At 38.3% G+C, this 18,837-nt stretch overlaps 2 protein-coding genes across 4 annotated transcripts in view; one reads left to right on the plus strand and one right to left on the minus strand.

Moving 5' to 3' along the window:
- Window positions 1-10,573, minus strand: part of LOC117939459 (protein SON) — a 27,590-nt gene extending 17,017 nt beyond the window's left edge. For both annotated transcript variants that reach the window (XR_004655588.1, XM_034864828.1), the window contains exons 1-7: window positions 10,435-10,573; window positions 8,907-9,131; window positions 6,770-6,804; window positions 4,489-4,691; window positions 3,356-3,546; window positions 1,944-2,161; window positions 793-1,075 (exon numbers count right to left, since the gene is read on the minus strand). Coding sequence is in view for 1 of the 2 variants with exons in the window: in XM_034864828.1 (XP_034720719.1) it covers window positions 793-1,075; window positions 1,944-2,161; window positions 3,356-3,546; window positions 4,489-4,691; window positions 6,770-6,804; window positions 8,907-9,131; window positions 10,435-10,517 (1,238 nt within the window). In the remaining variant the exon portion in view is untranslated. The remainder of the gene's footprint in view (window positions 1-792; window positions 1,076-1,943; window positions 2,162-3,355; window positions 3,547-4,488; window positions 4,692-6,769; window positions 6,805-8,906; window positions 9,132-10,434) is intronic.
- A 1,693-nt stretch (window positions 10,574-12,266) lies between these two features.
- Window positions 12,267-18,837, plus strand: part of LOC117939497 (zinc finger protein 501-like) — a 10,592-nt gene continuing 4,021 nt past the window's right edge. For both annotated transcript variants that reach the window (XM_034864909.1, XM_034864910.1), the window contains exon 1: window positions 12,267-12,426. In XM_034864909.1, the coding sequence (XP_034720800.1) occupies window positions 12,363-12,426 (64 nt within the window). In that variant the 5' untranslated portion in view covers window positions 12,267-12,362. The remainder of the gene's footprint in view (window positions 12,427-18,837) is intronic.

Consider the following 18,837-nt stretch of genomic DNA (forward strand, 5'->3'; position numbering starts at 1 on the left):
CAGGGTACTGGTGCTGGTCATCTGCTTGTACGGCAGTAATGAAATTTTGCAAGCTTTCCCTTAAGTTACCGGCTAAAGGTAGTGGTAGCTAGCTACAGCTATCAATGGTCGGCAGAAAGCTTTTATGGCGACCGAAATGTTCCAATTAACTTAGATGAATTAAAAACAGGGTCAAAGTTTACAACAAAAAACAAGGACAACACCCAAAAACAAGTTCACAGATATTTGAATGTACACAGTGCAAATGATACGCATTACTAAGCCTCTGTCGTGATTGACAGGTCAGCATGTAGCATTCTAAAGCATATGCCGCTTTATCGTCAATTTTAAAATAAATGGGACTATAGGTCACAAAATGAACAGCCTGCTGTATTGAAGATTGGGTAGGGTTTAAAAAAAATCAAATAAAATTGATTTTCTTATCCACATCGATTTTATTTGAATGATCTGATGTTGATTCATAAAATCCAGAACTGCTAAAAAAAACTACCGGCCATTTAAAATGGGGTCCCTTTACCTCTCTCCCCAAGATATCTAAATGAAATATCACACAATCCTTTTTTTTGTTGACTGTTGAACCTGACCGATATTATCGGCCGATATTAGGCATTTTCCGAACAATCGGTCTCAGCATTTATAATGGCAGATTAAAAAAAATACAAATTCAGTCATCGGAATCATTTATAATGACAAATAAATGATTCTGATAAATGAATATTTAAAAAATAAAATAAAACATGGTCCACGTGGATATAGGAGATCCTAATGCAGCAAAAAACCCAATCACTTTACCTCGAGCGTGATCTCTTATTCCTTGAAGGACTCCTGGATCTGGATCCCCTCCTGTGGCTCCTACATGGCGACTTAGATCTTTTCTGCCTCTTCGATGACTTTGCTTCTTTTTTCCTCTGTGGGGACTTGGATGGTTTCCTCTTCATCTTTGCTGGCAACTTAACATTAGCGTCAGATGAACTCGGGTACTTTGATGCTTTAAGCGGAAGCACGCTGAGCTCAGTGGTCTGGTCAGGTTCAGTAGACGTGGACTGGCTCATCATGGAGTGGGGTGCGCCAGAACCTGCAGCTTTAGCATTAGGCCACAAAACACATTCATTAGACACCTTAAATAACTGTACAGACATCTTTTAAAATGCTTGTCTATGTGTAAGGTAAAGGGTGAGGCATATGAGAAAATTATCTAATTGCGATTATTTTGCCTGATATTGCAATTGCAATATGATTCACAATATTTGAGGGAATGATCATTCTCATTTTCATTGAAAAATATTAAAATCTAAAAAAATAATTGATTGATTTTGTACTTTTTGCGAGGATATGTACAAAGCAAAGATGTTTTCTTTATTGGTATGTAAAAATCCAATGTTCCGATATGTCAGGCGATAAATATATATTTTAAGTCCAGAAACCCGTAAAAAACATCAAAAGATTTGCTCAATATTTGTCATTTGTTGTTATTTATGAGTTCTCACTAAAATAATATGACAATAATTTGTTTTGGATACCCAGGGCCCAGTTTACACCTGTCACAATTTCTAGCTACTGGGGGACCATAGGCAGGCTGGGGGGACTAATATTAATTTAAAAAAAACTCATAAAGTGAAATTTTCATGCCATGGGACCTTTAATGGTGATGCTCCGAAATCATCGTACTTGTCACAATCTTTTTTCACATTTGTGTTGGCAGATTATTTTTTTGCATTGTTGGTGTTTATGAATTGTTCCTGATTAATATTGTACAACCGCATCAGTTCATTTAATTATAACAGCGCTGTTTAAATGAAAATGAAATGAATTGAATTAAATAAAACTATGGCTTGGTGTAGGATTAGGATATTCCCTAAAATTGGTAAACAATTACATTTTTTCAAAGTCTTGATATATAATATAATCATGCAGTCCTAGATACATTACATAACAGCTCCTACCTAGTTTTTGTGTTGAGTCATCTGCTTTATAGTCTTTGTTCTCTGGTGGCTTTTCCATCTGGTCAGGGCTCTGCAGCTCTGTGCACGATTTTGTCGGCTCCGGTGCGTTGACGTTACCTCGGGCCGGGCTGGAGGCTAGCTCAGGTGGCTGGACGCCTTTTAAAGGACATTGGGTGGACTGTCTGGATTCATCCAAAGCTCCCCTTTTCTCTGAAGAGCTATCAGCAGCCACATCAGCCAGCACAATCACAAAGAGAAAAAGGAAAGGTTTTGATGAAGGCCTCTATTTGTGTACAATGTAAGCAGCCAGAATGTTGCTTTTCTCCCAGTATTTACAGGGCTAGCATTATTATGTACAGAACATGTCAATGTGTGTTGTGCCGTTACAGTCCATAGATAGATAGATAGATAAATAGATAGATAGATTGATCCCAATAAAATGGGAAATTATGGTGTTACAGCAGCAAAATCTGTCTCACAGCACAGAACATAAATATAAATGAAATACTAGGATACTAGGGTACATACGTACTATATACAATAATAGTAATAAAATACGAGAACAAATATTTGAATATATACAAGTTGAGAATACAAAAATGTGCAACTGCTTAAATAGTAATGATAAAATGTAAATAGACCAATTCTGCTGGTTGCACTTAGTGCAGTATTGTGGGGTCTCAGATAAATGTATATATTAAAAATTATTATAATTTAATAATTATATAACTCTGAATTTCTTATGTTTAAAAAAAGAAAAAAATCTTTTTTCTTAATGACTTTGATTCTCATTTTATTTTACAAGCCGAATGCATCACAAACGCTACTACTTTCTTCTGTGAGTTTTGAACACTGACTGTATAAAATAGGTTTAAAAGCTAATCTATGTTTGGTACTGCCAATTTGTTATGTTTTGCCACGGTTCATGTGTGCAATAAAAATTACACTTTGTGAAAAAAATAAATCGTGGCAAAGAATTGTGATATCGTTTCTAAGCTAAAAAAATAAAAAAATAAAAAATAATCGGGATTCATATTTTTCCCCAAATTTTAAAGCACAATGAACTAAGTATAACCAACACACTTTATCATTAAAAAAACAGCCCACTTCAACCAATTACAATTGAAATTCAGAATATGCAATATCATCCAGAAATGAACTGAGTTCTGTGCCAAACACATATTTCCTGACAGCATATCTTTAAAGAAAATTGTAAAAGTTAGTGTCACATAAACTAGACAACGGACTCTGAAATATAGTTTTAAAAAAAAAATTCCCCTTGGTTGCCAAATTGAGACCATCAATCAATGACTAAACATCTTCCAGAAAAATGAATAAATGACTGAAAAAAAAGACGCAAAAGATTCAACGTTAAGTCATAAAGGCCAGAGGCTGTTTCTTTGTGTTCATACCTGGACCGAGTCCTGTGGCGCCGGGTACTGGATAGGGAGCGAGTCCTGGATCTTCGGTGGTGGTCTCTAGACCGAGAGTTCCTCCTTACTGAGCAGGAATGGGACCGAGAATAGGAATGGGACCGAGAACGGGAACGAAAACTCCTCCTGCCATGTCTTTCTTCATCTCCTCTTCCTTTAATGGAGCTGTCCTGTTAGAAAGCAATAAAGAAAGACATGCGCCATTTTATCGTTGTTTTTTTATGTCATTGATGCACATGTGACATAATTTTATCAGTGTACATGATGTCGTTTGCATTCATCATCATTAGGAGGACAGAAGTCTGTTCACAAAGACATCTTCAATCAAAAATATGGACCCCACAAGGACAGGGGAAGGACTTGGTTTTAACCCTCATGTTGTCCTTGGGTCAAATTTGACCCAATTTCAGTTAAAAAATTCAGATTCACAGTTCTGTTGGTGGCCATGATGTTGTGGCCCTCCTCCCCCACAGGGTTCAGGAAAAGTTTCATGTTCCAGCTCGTTCCTTTAGGTTAATGGACCAGAGTCTAGTAGAACCAGGCTAGTGTACCAGAGTCTGGTAGAAACAGGCTAGTGTACCAGAGTCTGGTAGGACCAGTCTAATGGACCGAAATCTGGTAGGACCAGAATAATATACCAGAGTCTGGCAGGACCAGGCTAATGGACCAGAGTCTGGTAGGGCCAGGCTAATGGACCAGAGTCTGGTAGGGCCAGGTTAATGGACCAGAGTCTGGTAGGACCAAGTTAATGGACCAGAGTCTAGTAGGACCAGGCTAATGGACCAGAGTCTGGTAGGACAAGGCTAGTGTACCAGAGTCTGGTAGGACCAGGCTAATGGACCGCAGTCTAATAGGACAAGGCTAATGGACCAGAGTCTGGTAGGATCTGAATAACGGACCAGAGTCTGGTAGGGCCAGGCTAATGGACAAGAGTCTGCTAGTACCAGGTTAATGGACCAGAGTCTGGTAGGGCCAGGCCAGTGTACCAGAGTCAAGACTCTTTATATTCTAAGGATATTCTAATAATATTTCAGAACCTATATTTTCATTTCACCCTAATATTTTAAGGACACAGCCATAGCATGCTTTGACTGTTTTTTTGGTCCATTTACCTGTTTTGGGATGATATCAGGAAGCTCCTCTCGTCGACTTGGTAATAAGCTCTGACCACAATTACTATCCCTCTGCTGTGACACGAACTCTGAGTCGGAATCGGATGAGTTCTCGTCACCTTTCCTCCTCCTCTTCTTCTTCTTCTTCCTTTTTCCTTTTGAATGCCGCTTGTGACATCTGGACTTGCTCTCGTTATCCTCACCTGGACAGACAGTTCAGCAGCTCTGTGCCAGTATAGCATGTATGTACATAACAGTAATTACTGTATAACATGGTTCCTTTGCCCCCCTCCAATTGCTCCTAATGGCATTTGCAAGTTTCCACCGCACACAAAGACAAACAACCAATCACAGCAGAGGAGTCTCTAACGCATTGTCAATGACTTAAGACAAACTCATGTTGTCCTTGGGTCAAATTGACCCGTTTTCTTATATCAATGCTTTTTTAACTACCTCTTGCCAAAGAGCATATTTCTTTGGCAAGAGGTAGTTAAAAAAGCGTTCATATTCAAAATTCATATTCAATTTTATAGCATTTGAAAAAAAAAAATTGAAGAGGTATCCGAATATTACTGAGTAAGAGTTTGTGTTACATAGCGTTAAACGTCAAAAAATGTGACAAACATTGAAAAAAAGCATCAAAAGTGTTGAAAAAAAGAGACAAAAATCTAAGAAAAAGGTAAAAACATTGATAAAAAGTGTGTTGATTTTTAATTATGACGGAAAGACAACACAAGGGATGAATCAAGATTATTTTCCTGCATGGCCCATTTCTCAACTCGAATATTTTCAGAAACATATTTTATTGTACTGTAAATTGTTAGCAGTAAAAAAAAAAAAGTACTATTTAGCAGTAAAATTAGAAAGTTATGACGTAATGCCAAAAACAAGCACCGCCTACAGGCCGACCAGCCAGACTATACACTCTGATTTTAGAGCTAAATACACTACACTAAAATATCTTTCTTAAAATACTAGGAGGCGAGAAATAGACAATGCAGTAAAGGAATCTTGATTCTTGCAGTAAATGACATGACATCATTGACTCTTCAGCTCTGATTGGTTGTTTTCCTTATGCCATGGGGAGCAACAGAGGCCTGTAATACGGGGCAAGATTTGGTGTTAAGGTAACTCCAGGTTCAACCCGGGGTTTTCTGTATCGCGACGGTGGATCACTTGTTACCGGGTTAAATTGCCATGGTAACTTATGCTGAACACCTAACCTGGTCGGGAGCAAGTTATGTTGGAGATTGGAGATCAACTCGTGTAAAGCCCTGCCTACTGACCAATCTATACTCGGCTGATGTTATCATAACATTTCCCGGAGGGTATCTTTATGAAAGATATAGATTTTAAGTAGAGGGAATTACATGTAGGCTATTTGTGTTTTACGATGATAAAAGTACAGATTATTTAAATGGAGTCTGGTGAATGTGGTGACGGCGATTTTTGTTAATAAACATAAAAACATATTCAAATGTTGGCTGAGTGAGTTCAGCCTAAGGGATTACGTATAGACTGGCTTCTTGAGCCATGTGTAACCAATGCGCGCATTTCAATTATGTTTTAATATTTTTAAATATGCGGCGGCTCTGGTGGATTTGTAAACTCTGGGTTGATTGACCAACAACCGTGGTGACACAGCTTATGTAGGACCGCGGTTGTTAGGTTAGAGAAGCCGGGGAACTGAAAGAAATCCGGATCACGTTGATCTGGATTCATAGTACAGGCCTCGGGAGAAGGCAGAGATTTTTTCATAGATATATGATTCATGTAGTACTGTCAGGGTATTGTGACAAAAGAGAAGAATTCATGAGACTACATGATGATATATTTCACTGTATCAAATTCGTCATAAGAAAACGTAGGGCTGGGCAATATATTGATGTATCGATATCGCGATATAAAACTAGATATCGTCTTAGATTTTGGATATATTTTAATATTGTAATATGGTGTTGTTTTCACCACTTCATAGGCTGCATTACATTAAAGTGATGTCATTTCCTGAACTTACCAGACTGTTATAGCTTTAACATTTTGTTAAAGCACCGTTAGTCGTTGAAATATCGAATATCGTGATATTTTATATTCACAATATCGCCCAGCCCTAAGAAATCCTTTGATACTTTGGTACATTTTGATGTGACATTAATACAGTCATATTTCATGAAGGCACGTGTACTTTCACTAATATACACAAATAGTGTTTTTTCCACCACCGCTGATCAAAACATTATTGTATGAATGAAGATATTCAAATAATAAGAGGCGGACTTACCTTGCTCCTTATTGGCCTCCGTTGGCGTTCTGCTTCTGTGAAAGAGAGATAAAACCTGAGTTAGGCAAATTCAAAATGCAGGTATGAAGAGGAAAGGGACAGGAGCTTTTTTCTGTCCACTGGAAGAAAGATTTCAACATAACTATAGCCACTCAAATGACTTTAAAAGACAAATTTGGCAAGTATTATAAGGCCTTTAATGAACAGGATAACAAGGCAGTGCCTAGAACTTTATCCTTTTCTTGGGGCCCCAGGTTGAACTTTTCTTTTTTTTGTATTGCCTTACCGTCCTAGATGCTTTCAAAGACCCACTTTGGGGTCTTTGGGTATGCAGAGTTTGCTCAGTTGCATCGTTTCAAATAGAGATGTTCCGATACTAGTATCAGTATCGCCTCAGATACTGCCTAAAACACTAGTATTGGTATCGGGAAGTACTTGAGCTTATACACCGATCCGATACCACGTAATAAAGCCCTGGGGAAAATCTACGTTAAAGTAATTTATGTATGTTCTTTTTCCGTCGTAACGGACAAACTGGATGATAAAATAAAGTTCTGTGGCATTCATTGTTTCAGAGTTTAACCTGAGGTGGACCAACAACAAAGATAGAATTCATATCACATCCATACAGGGATAGTAGTATACAGTTAATAAAATATGAATAAAACATAATAAAGTATATGACCCACTGGTATCGGATCAGTACTCGGCCGATAAGCGAGTGCAGGTATCGGGAACAAAAAATCAAAATCATTGATGTTCACCAAATTGTATGTACAGTACATATAAGAGCATGATCAGTATATATTGACCAATAAGAAACAAGATATATTTGAGGTTACAAAGAAAAAGTGCATTAAATAGCTTGTCTACTAGAAAGCACTGACTTGATTTTGATTATGGATTTCAGATTTTTGAACTTCAGATGTTAGGGCTTTCATAGTAACATTTGGCTCAGGTTTGCCTAGGACCAGGTCTTACTTACCCTGTTCCTCCTCATTCATCTGATTTGTATTCATTTGTAATATATGGAAATCATGGGTGGGGTGGGTTTTTTAAGTTGTTAAGCCCCGCACTGTAAACATTTTTTCATGATAAATGAATTGTGGGGGAAAAAAAAATAATGATAATCAACAATAACCATACTGGCAACAATATAGAGCTGGGCAATATATCAATAATATATTGATATCTTAGATTTTGGATATCGTCATATGGTGTAAGTGTTGTCTTTTCCTGGTTTTAAAGGCTGCATTACAGTAAAGTGATGTCATTTTCTGAAGTTACCAAACCATTCTAGCTGTTCTATTCTTTGCCTTTACCCACTTAGTCATTATATCCACATAACAGTTAATTATTTATCTAAAATCTCCTTGTCTAAATATTTTGTGAAAGCACCAATAGTCAACACTACAATATCGTTGCGGTAACGACATTGAGGTATTCGGTCAAAAATATGGTGATATTAGATTTTCTCCATATCGCCCAGCCCTACATTAGCCAGTAATAATTTCAGAGCTGCCATCACCCTTATGGCAATGAAAGTACAAAACAAAAAGAGAGAAAATTGTAGAATAAGAGAGTATATTGGAGACTAAGTTTAGGGGGAGGCAATAATCAACCCTCATGTTGTCCTTGGTTGAACTTTGACAAATTTACAGTTAAATCTTCTTTTTTTCGGCAGAAAATTAGGGCTGAAAATGTCAACAATAAAAATATTTTGGCAAAAACATTTAAAAGAAAGCACCCACAACATTGAAAAAGTGACAAGAAATGTCAATTTACTGTTGATCCATTTCAGCTGTCGCTGTTGGGTGATGCATTGCTTGCTGACATATTATAAGACAGATATAATTGTTTCATTATAAAACGTCGTTTGTCAACACATTTAAATAATTTAAGCAACCAATAAACTGAAAAGTAGCCAATTGAAATAAAGTGCTTGATTTGTAATTTAAGACGCTTTATGCTTTGTAATTTATGCTAGTGGGGGGGGCAGTGCATGGTCTGCACCTGAACTGCAGCGTCTCCGGCAACACAGAGCTGCCTGTGGACGCCTAGTACTTTGGAAGCAGTTTTAACAAATAGTTTGAAAGAGACCATTTTGTAAGTACTGATGAAAATTTTACAGTTTTACCTTGGCTGATGTTTGATTCCTCCCTCCAATTCCGCCCCAGACTCCGAACTGCTCTTCTTCTCCTCCTTTTCTCGGTTTCTCCTCTTCTTCTTACTTTTGTGTTTTTTGTGCTTCTTTTGTTTCTTTTGTGAACCACTGTCCCTTAAGTCTTCCTGTTTGTCCACTTCTGAAGTGGCTTTTTCTACCCCAGCCATTTCAACGCCATTACCCTCTCCTTCTGCAGCCCTGATGGACAAAGAGACATAAGAGACATTATTATTAAGTCACTTTATTTTTCCCAACTAACAAGTAACCTGAGCTTTAATGTAAAAATTCCTTCAGAAGTTTTTGAGTTATTTCAATACATTTGCTGAGTAAAACCTAGAATAAACGTTTTGGTGCATGTTCTAAATTTGACAGGATTTTTGTTAAGCCAAGTTATCCCGATAATATTCTTAAAACCTGGAGTTACTTCTTAGAGGAATGTGGAATTTATTCTGTGCCAACACAATGTCAGATTCAACGTTGAATTTTACTTGTGTATGGTTATTCTTCAGGAACTCAAGAGAATATGACCGTATTGTAAGTAGGGCTGCGCAATTAATTGCAATTGTATCAAAATTGCAATATGTACTATTGCAATATCCAAATCACAGGGGGGGGGGGAATATTTGTTAATGGCAAAATATATGTCAAACTTTTCTGAATGAGGTATTGTGGTGCTTCAGAGATGTCCCCGGCAGTATAGTAAATCTGTAGGTGTGTGTGTGTGTGTGTGTAACTGTTTGTGTTTCTGTGTGTAGGTGTGAGTGTGTGTATGTTTAAGTGTGTGGGTGTATGTAGGGGTGTGCGAGAATGCGTGTTTGTGTGTGGAGGTGTTTGTATGGGAAGGTGTGTGTTTGTGTGTCTGCCTGTGTTAATGTGAGCATGTGTGTGTGCAAAAAAATCTTTGTTTGGTACAGATCCTCCCAAAAATCCCACTGTAATCACTGTAATTTTTTTTCAATGTTAATAATGAATGACAATACCAATAATGATACAAAAACGACCATTCCCTCAAATATCCGGAATCATATCGCAATAATCGCAGTCAAAATAATTGAAATTCGATATTTTCCTCATATCGTGCAAGCATAACGTTACACGAATCATCCAGAATGCATTCTTTCCTCATAAAGCGAGAAGTGGAGCTACTTTCTGCATGTTGATAGCTATGGAAGTTCGGTTGTATTCGACTGAAACTACCGTTGTTGCCAGTAAACAGTAAAACAGGAGCGCTATACCTGCTTATACCTACTTTCAATCGGGAGTTTATGTAACTTCACACCCCGTACGCCCTTAAAAAACATAGTTACTATTTATCCTAACGTTTCAATGTCTAAAAATGGATTTATAAAATTAGCTTGACTGTTAACTATGGTAACCAGACGGCAACCCGTTGCTGTAGCGTTAGCTGGAAGACGACCGCGGTTGTTCAGTACTATTCGCTAGCTAGCTAATTGTAATTTAAGTATCACTAACACGAAAACGAAACACAACATTGACATACGTTTTGTCTTCATTTTGGTCTTCAATTTCTCTGATTTTATTCAATATAAAATCTTGGAAAATTTGCTCTATGTTGGCCGCCATGTTTAAGTGTGCGTTGCATTGCAGGTCCGGGTAGGAACTATTGTGTCCGCTGCTATGTTCCGGATGTCAATTTGTGGTAACACTTTACAATAAGGTACACAAAAAGGTAGTTAGCTACCGTTTTTGAAAGAGTAAAGAATGATTAGTTACTTTTTCTCATAAGTGTAGTTATTCTTTTTCAGAAGGGTAGTTAGCCTACTCTTTTTCAAAAGGGTAGGCCTAGTTACCCTTATTCAGAATGGTAGTTAGCAACTACCCTTCTAAAAAAAGGGCAACTACACTTCTGAAATACGCTTCTAAAAAAAGGTAACCAATCATTCGTTACCCTTCTGAAAAAGGTAACTACCCTTCTAAAAAAGGATAACTAATTATTCATTACCCTTCTAAAAAAGGATAACTATCCCTCTGAACAAGGGTAACTAATCATTTGTTACTCTTTCAAAAACAGTAACTACCCTTTTTTGTGTACCTTATTGTAAGGTGTTACCTGTCAAATAGCTGTGATGCTGATTTAAAGACCCTGCCAGGTATGACTATAAGGTGTATACTACATATACAGGTATATACTATAAGTCCCGCCATTCCTCCAAGAGACTCAAAGTGAATTTCCCATTCATTTCTCTTATTGAGGTCTAGAAAAATCTGTATATAAGGAGTTTTAGACCGCGCCTTAAGCTAACCAGCTACAATGTGACTCATATGCATACAACATATCATTTCAAGTGATATGTAATAGATAGGAAATACAGTAGTCTATTTCCATAGGAAATAGACTACTGTAAAATGACTCAATTATCTTGTCTTTGTGATGAAATTTTGTCTTTTTTGTTGTTATTTGCTACTCTTTTAGAGACCGCAACTGCAGCAGACACGTTAGCAATCTCTCTGCTCCTAGCACTCTGAGGCTGATTGCTCTTGGTAAGGCACACACACACACACACACAAACACACACACACACACACACACACATAAATGGCCTCCTAAATCACCAGATATCTGTCCAATGGGGCACATTTGCTAAGATGATATTACAAACTTGTTTATGCTGTTAGTTTGCTGATTTCAGTTCAGTACATTTTGTCTCCATCACACTTAATTCTATTTTTTCACATATTTCTCTTTCTCTTTCTCTTTCTCTTTCTCTTTCTCTCACACACACACACACACACACACACACACACACACACACACACACACACACACACATTTCTTTATGTTCATGCTGCTAGTTTTTCAGTGCAGACAGGTAAACATGTAAATCATTGGAAATAAATAATATTATAGAGATAAAATTAGTAGCATTACTGTGAATGCTAAAGTAGCAATAATAAGTATTGTAAATAAGGATACAATTTTATTGATAGGTACTGTGAATTCATATCCTGTACAGTAATAGGGTACTACTGTAAATAAGGATAGAAAAAAAGCTGGAATTTGGAAGGGATTTTAGGGAGGAATGGAAAACAAGGGAATGCTCTAAGGTACTATTTAGTTGTATTAAATATTACAGAGTTGGATCATATATAAATAATAACATTGAGAAGAAAAAGAAAAATGTGAAGGCCTACTTTGTAATAGTAGGCTATATATATATGTATACATGTATATGTATATACACACACACACACACGCTCCGGTAGTTCCATGCTCCCGTACAGGAGGTGGCGGTATACACCTTAATGTGTTAGTTTGTGAACTGCCGGAATTAAGAGAAGAAGAAGAAGAAAAAAACAAAAAAAAACAAAAAGAAAAAAACAAACAGAACAGAGACAGTTTACTGAACCAAAACAGTCACCGGAGAGGAGCCGTACGTTGTATCCAATGCTTTAGTTTGTTAATAAGAGATGGACCGACCCCGGAAACAGCTGGTGGGGGTTTCCCAAACTGAAACGAAGCTGGAAGAAGAAGGTTTGTTTTGGTTTTCATGCTGCTTTCCTAATGATGCCAAGCTAACGTTAGCTGAACCAATCATACATAGCATGTAGCATGTAGCATAGACGGTACAAGAAATGGACAATGTGACGCCGTTGTTTTCAACATAGACAGTAACGAAATGGACCAACGGGTCTTGACGTTGTTCTGGACGGAGACAAGTGAAGGAAAATAGAAGCACTTTTTTCGGTGAAGGCTGAGTGCTACTGCGCAGACTCCCACTGAGCTTGACAGATGTGACACGAGCAACGTGTCTGAAAGTTGTAAGTCTTCTGGTAGCTGTGCAAGAGAAATCTCAATCATTCCAAATCAGCAGAGACAGAGCGCGTAGGTATACGTTAGGAGATAACATTGACACAGGCTAATTACTGCGAACTAACATGCTAGTTAACATTGGTAATTAAACCCAAACAGCTAATGTAAGTCAAAACTGTCTGCGAGCTTCTCCTGTACTGTTGGGTAATTCCTCTACTATACAACCCCCTAACAACAATGATGTGATGGTGCACTTGGTTGGACTGCTGTGTCTCATTTATTTTCCCACACTGGTACGAGTTTGAATCCACGTTTTAAAACGGCTAAAAAGTTTTCAACGTGACACGTGTTCACTCAAACAGGCTCTGAAGACGAATAGGTGTATTCAATAAAACGTATTATAGACATTAACAGGTAGAGCAACACTGTCTTCTTTAACAGCAAGCCACATTTGACTGACTCTGACTTGATTTCCTCAGACTAGACTCAGAGAGTTGAGATGTTTGAACACTTTCATGACACATTTAACAAAAAGGTATTCACATGGATAGCTACGTACTCTCTTCCCATTTTCAACAGCTGTTGTCGCTACGACAACGATAGACTCATTTGGCTGACGGTCACCAACTAACATGGTCTCTTTTTAAACCGGAACACCGGCAGTAGCCGGGGGCGGTGACGAGAAGCTGCGGTAAAGTCGGACAGTTTCAGGAAGTCAAAGAAACACACATCCTGTTAGGTCAGATTCTGATGTAATAAAATGTAATCAGACGCATGTACAGTATATCAGCTGTTACACAGTCTGCAGTTGTTTTTATATAGACAGAGTTGTCAAAATGCTGATGTTAATAACATCAGCATTACATGCTGATGTTAATAACCAGCAGACTGTATATGATCCGTGATCTGAATGGACTTAGTCTCTGATTTCTAAACATCACTTTCAGCCACACAACATGTGTTCTGTACAGATTAACCCTTTAAATCAGACAAATAGCTCTTCAAATGCCTCCGATTCAAAAACAATAAAAAGTTCATATAAAACAACATAATTTTGAGACAATTCTGAACCAATCTTGATCTCGTTAGATTATCGTTGCCCATATGTGCGTGACGTCAGAGCAAGTCGGACACAAATCTAACCGGCATGCAACGGGCGGCGATTGATACTGGTTCTCTTCAAACAAGCTTAATGCGTTCCATTTGTACGCGGAAGTCGGATTTCCCGGTGTCAAAGTCGGAAACACGCCCCATAACTTTGGATTTCCGAGCTCGGGACTCGGACAACCACTGAGTAGCTTCCCTGAGCTAAAAATCCAACATGGCTGCTCTGTGCATCAACAGTTGTGAAAGCTGTAGGAACTCTTCCTCCTTTCTGAAATCATAGAAACCGAGAAGCACATGTTTGTAGGTGAAGAAGAAATCAACAACATGTTGTTGAATGAAACAAAGGCCATCAGACTAGTTTGTTATTGCCACTCTTCATTCCAACCCCAACCGGCCCGTCAGACACCGCCTACTAAGAGCCTGGGTCTGACCGAGGTTTCTGCCTAAAAAGAAGTTTTTCCTCGCCACTGTCGCACTGTTGCTTGCTCTGGAGGAAGCTACTAGAACTGTTGGGTCCTTGTAAATTCTGGAGTGTGGTCTATCTGTATAGTGTCTTGAGATAACTCTTGTTATGAATTGATACTATAAATAAAATTGAATTGAAAATTCAGATCCACCCAAATCAATAAAGGGAACCACAGAGGTATTGAAGTTTGAGCATCTCAGCAACATCAGAGCACCAGAAGGAATGACATCAAAAACAATAGCATAATTCTTTGGATGTACTGGAATAATATCCACAATATCCCTGTTGTTCCATGTAAAGTATTTCTGGAGAGAGAAGTTGTGTTTGTATAAAAAAGGACAAAGCCAATCAGGACTTGACATTAAGGCTGAATCTCATTTCACCATTTTACTCCTACCCCTTACCCCTATCCCTTGTCCATGGAAACCAAGGGGTAAAGACTAGTGGTGAAAACATCCCCCTATGAAATGGGACACCACTTGGTTACATCAACTTCCAGTATTGGTCACAAACTTCCAAGATGCTATCTGCAAGTGTGTGTATGTGGTTGTGTACGGTTTTGGCAACAGTGTCATATGTACTTGTACTACTTAGGTCTATTTGCAATATGCATATTTTTCTCCACACTGAATTGTGTTGTATATGTGTTTCAGTTATCACCGTTTTGAAAGTCATTGACGGTCAGACACACTTTCTTTGTTAACAACAATCTGTCTTTATTGCCCAATAAATTAAACATAACAGGCCACAACATTATATAAGAATATATTATGTTACAGAACTATTAGTATCATAACTTACATGTGAAAAACGGACGGTCAACCATGTTATGAGCATTGGCGTTGCATAGTCTGTCCACCAGAGGACGCTTTACAACGTCCCTGTTAGTGTTGGCGTTGCATCGTCTGTCCACCAGAGGACGCTCTACAATCTCCCTGTTGGTAACACTAATTATTTTTTTTTTGTCAATTTGTTTTTGTTCAAAGGATATATTTTGATGTTCCTCTGTTCAGTTGTGACAATAAAACAAATTATCATATTTTAGTAAGAACTCATAAATAGTTACAAATAAGTAATGTTTGGGAAATCTGTTTGTTTTTTAACGCGTTTCTGGATTATTATTTTTTTAATATATATTGGCTGATGGCTAAGAACAGGATTACTAGTATATATGTACAGGACTGTGTAGAGCAAAAAACAAGACTGTTGTATTTTTTAAATCAACTATTTAGCCCAAGATTTTTTAATTATTTTTTTAAATTAAGACAGAATTGTTCTTTGAATTGACTGATTTGAATGTGAAATCTTAAGTTTTCAGACAGTAAAGACAAAAGCAGAGTAAATATAAATATAATGATTAGCACGGATTATTAGTTACTGGTAAACCAGCCATAAAAAATCCATCCATTTTTAGGTATAACATGTTATATATATGTTATATGTATAAATCAGACACTTAGTGATATATGAACAAACCCCTCTCAGTCGCTCTAGGATTTTGCAGACTTTTTTTGAGATTGGTGGGGCCCAAAATGCCTGATGTTTCTGGAGCTTTTGTATGTTTGTTGCAATGACGTTGCGAGAGACAGAGAAAGTTGAAGAAAAAGTTGCAATGTTTTTTTTTTTTAATTCAATTCAATTAAATTTTATTTATAGTATCAAATCAAAACAAGAGTTATCTCAAGACACTTTACAGATAGAGCAGGTCTAGACCACACTCCAGAATCCACAAGGACCCAACAGTGCCAGTAGTTTCCTCCAGAGCAAGCAACAGTGCGACAGTGGCGAGGAAAAACTTTTAAGGAAACTTTTTTTGGGGAGAATAAAATTACTCTGGGCTGCATTTTCCTAGGAACCAAAAAAGCTCAGGATACTGCAAATGTTTGTCTAATATGAAAATGGCTGGTGGATTTAAGACAAAATAATAATTTATTGAATGAATCAAATTTAAACATGTCTGTTAGTGACTTGTTGATCTTAACATGTTAGTTAATTTTCTAACCTGGGCTGGGACACACATGCATATGGTTTGATAAAGGACTTATTGGACTTTAACTTATAATTGCACCTAAAATTGCGAGTCACACCAAAGTTGATGGTGATTTGGTTGAACTTGCGTGATCAAACCATTGCAATATCCTGGAGGGGATGCCCTCTGTTAAAACCTGAAGAATATACTGTACATAGTGTTACGACCCGGCCCGTTGTTAAGATGGGCGTAACGTAAAAAGGATGAATGTGGGTTAACCGAACAAAAGGGCAACGAGGTTGTAGTAAAATAAAGGAAGTTTAATTACTATAATAGAGAAACACAAAGAGAGTTAATGGGTGCTGCCTAATAAACAAAGATTATCCTAAACAAAACTAAAGGAGCACAGCACCCATTAACTTAACAACTTATAATACAGATAACAAAAGACCAAAAACAAAGGCTTGACACAAAATAGACTAACTAGTCACTCTAGTAACAGTAGTTTCTAGCTCAACGGCTTTCTAACAACAATTTATAACACAAACACAATAGTTTCTCAAACAACAATGTCTAGCACAATAGTTTCTCAAACAACAATCTCTAGCACAATAGTTTCTCAAACAACAATCTCTATCCGGACCGCATGGCAGACTGAACTAAGAATTCAGCCGCCCAGACTGAAGAATCCCAGTGCTTTTTGAACTCTCCCGGTGTTGATTGAAGGACGTTGATTGGCAAGATCCACAGCAGCCGCGCCAATCAACACCATGGCCTGGAAAAGGGAAGTGGGTGGAGCCATCATGCCAGCCAATCCTCTCCGGGCAACCACACAGACAGATTTACATATCTAAAAACATAGGAGCTAAACTGTCCCAAAAGGCAGGAGCCGTAACACCCTCCCCCTTAAAATGCAAGCCATAGGACTTGTTATCCTAACATACACAGAACACATAATAGCTATATCAGCATCACAACCTAGATAAAGCATCAGCTATTACATCGTCAGAGCCTTTCTTATGAAGTATCTTTAGATTGTAATCCTGCACAAGCAGAGCCCAGCGCATGAGTCGCTGGTTGTGGTTGAACATGCGAGACAGGAAAACAAGGGGATTATGATCAGTGTACACAATGACAGGCAGAGTAGTAGAACCAACATAGACTTCAAAATGCTGAAGAGCTAACAACAGAGCAAGTGTTTCCTTTTCAATGGTGGAATAGTTGGCTTGGTGTCGGCTGAACTTACGCAAGTAATAGGCTACAGGATGATCAACTCCATCCATCCCTTCCTGTAACAGAACAGCCCCTGCACCCACCGCGCTGGCGTCCACCTCAAGTTTAAATGGTTTGGAAAAGTTAGGCGCAGCGAGCACAGGAGAATGACTGAGCAACGCTTTAACACTATCGAATGCAACCTGACATTCCTGAGTCCACATGAAGTCTACTTTAGGACTTGTTAGACTGGTTAAAGGATGAGCAACACTGGAGAAGTTACGACAGTAACTCCTGTAATAACCAGCCATTCCCAAAAATTGTCGCAACGCTTTCCGTGTTTTGGGGATGGGACAATCTCTAATAGCGGCAACTTTAGCATCCCGCGATATCATTACCCATTAAGACAGTTATACCTTGAATCGGCAGTTCGTCGCACACTGCAATAGGGAAATGACCTGTGACAAGGGGAGACCGGATGTAAACATAGTGTACGGGTCGCGGCACAAATCCCATCTCGACTCCTCGGAGTATAGCGCTAAAACCACAAGTTGAATCGTTAGAAAAAGGCAAAGCCTATGCAAGGATTACAGACTGTGAGCAGGCAGTATCTCTTAAAACACGCACGGAACTTTCATCACCTGCCTCACATGTCAGTGACACTTTGGCGTCAAACACAAAGGGCTTAAAACAATCATCAATGGGCTGAGTTAATGAGCGTGTGTTCACACAGTCAAGATCTGCTTTGATTAACCCCACTCCTTTTGGTTGAGTAGATCGAGAAGACTGATCCCTCTGTTATAGAATCTGACAGTTAGCAATCACATGTCCTACAAAACATTCCCTTTCCTCTTTTTTTTGTTGGAGTACGACCCGTGGCTCAGGTCAGTGGAGGGGTCGAAGCACGACGTGGCTGTTCCACTGGAACAAAAGCAGATTTGTGTGTCAATACATACTCATCAGCCAACATAGCCGCAGCAGAAATATTATTCACCTTCTGTTCATTCAGGTAAATCACAATGCGATCTGGTAAACATATTTTAAAGTCTTCCAACAGAACTAGTTCCCTTAAAGCACTATAATCAGTGACTTTACAAGTTTGGCACCATTTATCAAATAGCGCTGCTTTCTCACGGACAAACTCGAGGGTGCGTCTGTACAGAGGTTTTTCTGTGATTTCTAAACTTTTGTCTGTACGCTTCAGGCACGAGCTCATAGGTTTGTAGTATTGCGGATTTCACCGTCTCATAATCTAGACTCTCTTCAACAGGTAATGAAGCGATAGCAGCTTGAGCCTTATCATGGACTTTACACTGAAGTAGGAGTGTCCAAACCTCAGGTGGCCAGTGCAGTGCTGTAGCAATTCTCTCAAATACGT

The sequence above is a fragment of the Etheostoma cragini genome, chromosome 24, assembly GCF_013103735.1.
Source record: "Etheostoma cragini isolate CJK2018 chromosome 24, CSU_Ecrag_1.0, whole genome shotgun sequence".
NCBI classification, from domain to species: domain Eukaryota; kingdom Metazoa; phylum Chordata; class Actinopteri; order Perciformes; family Percidae; genus Etheostoma; species Etheostoma cragini.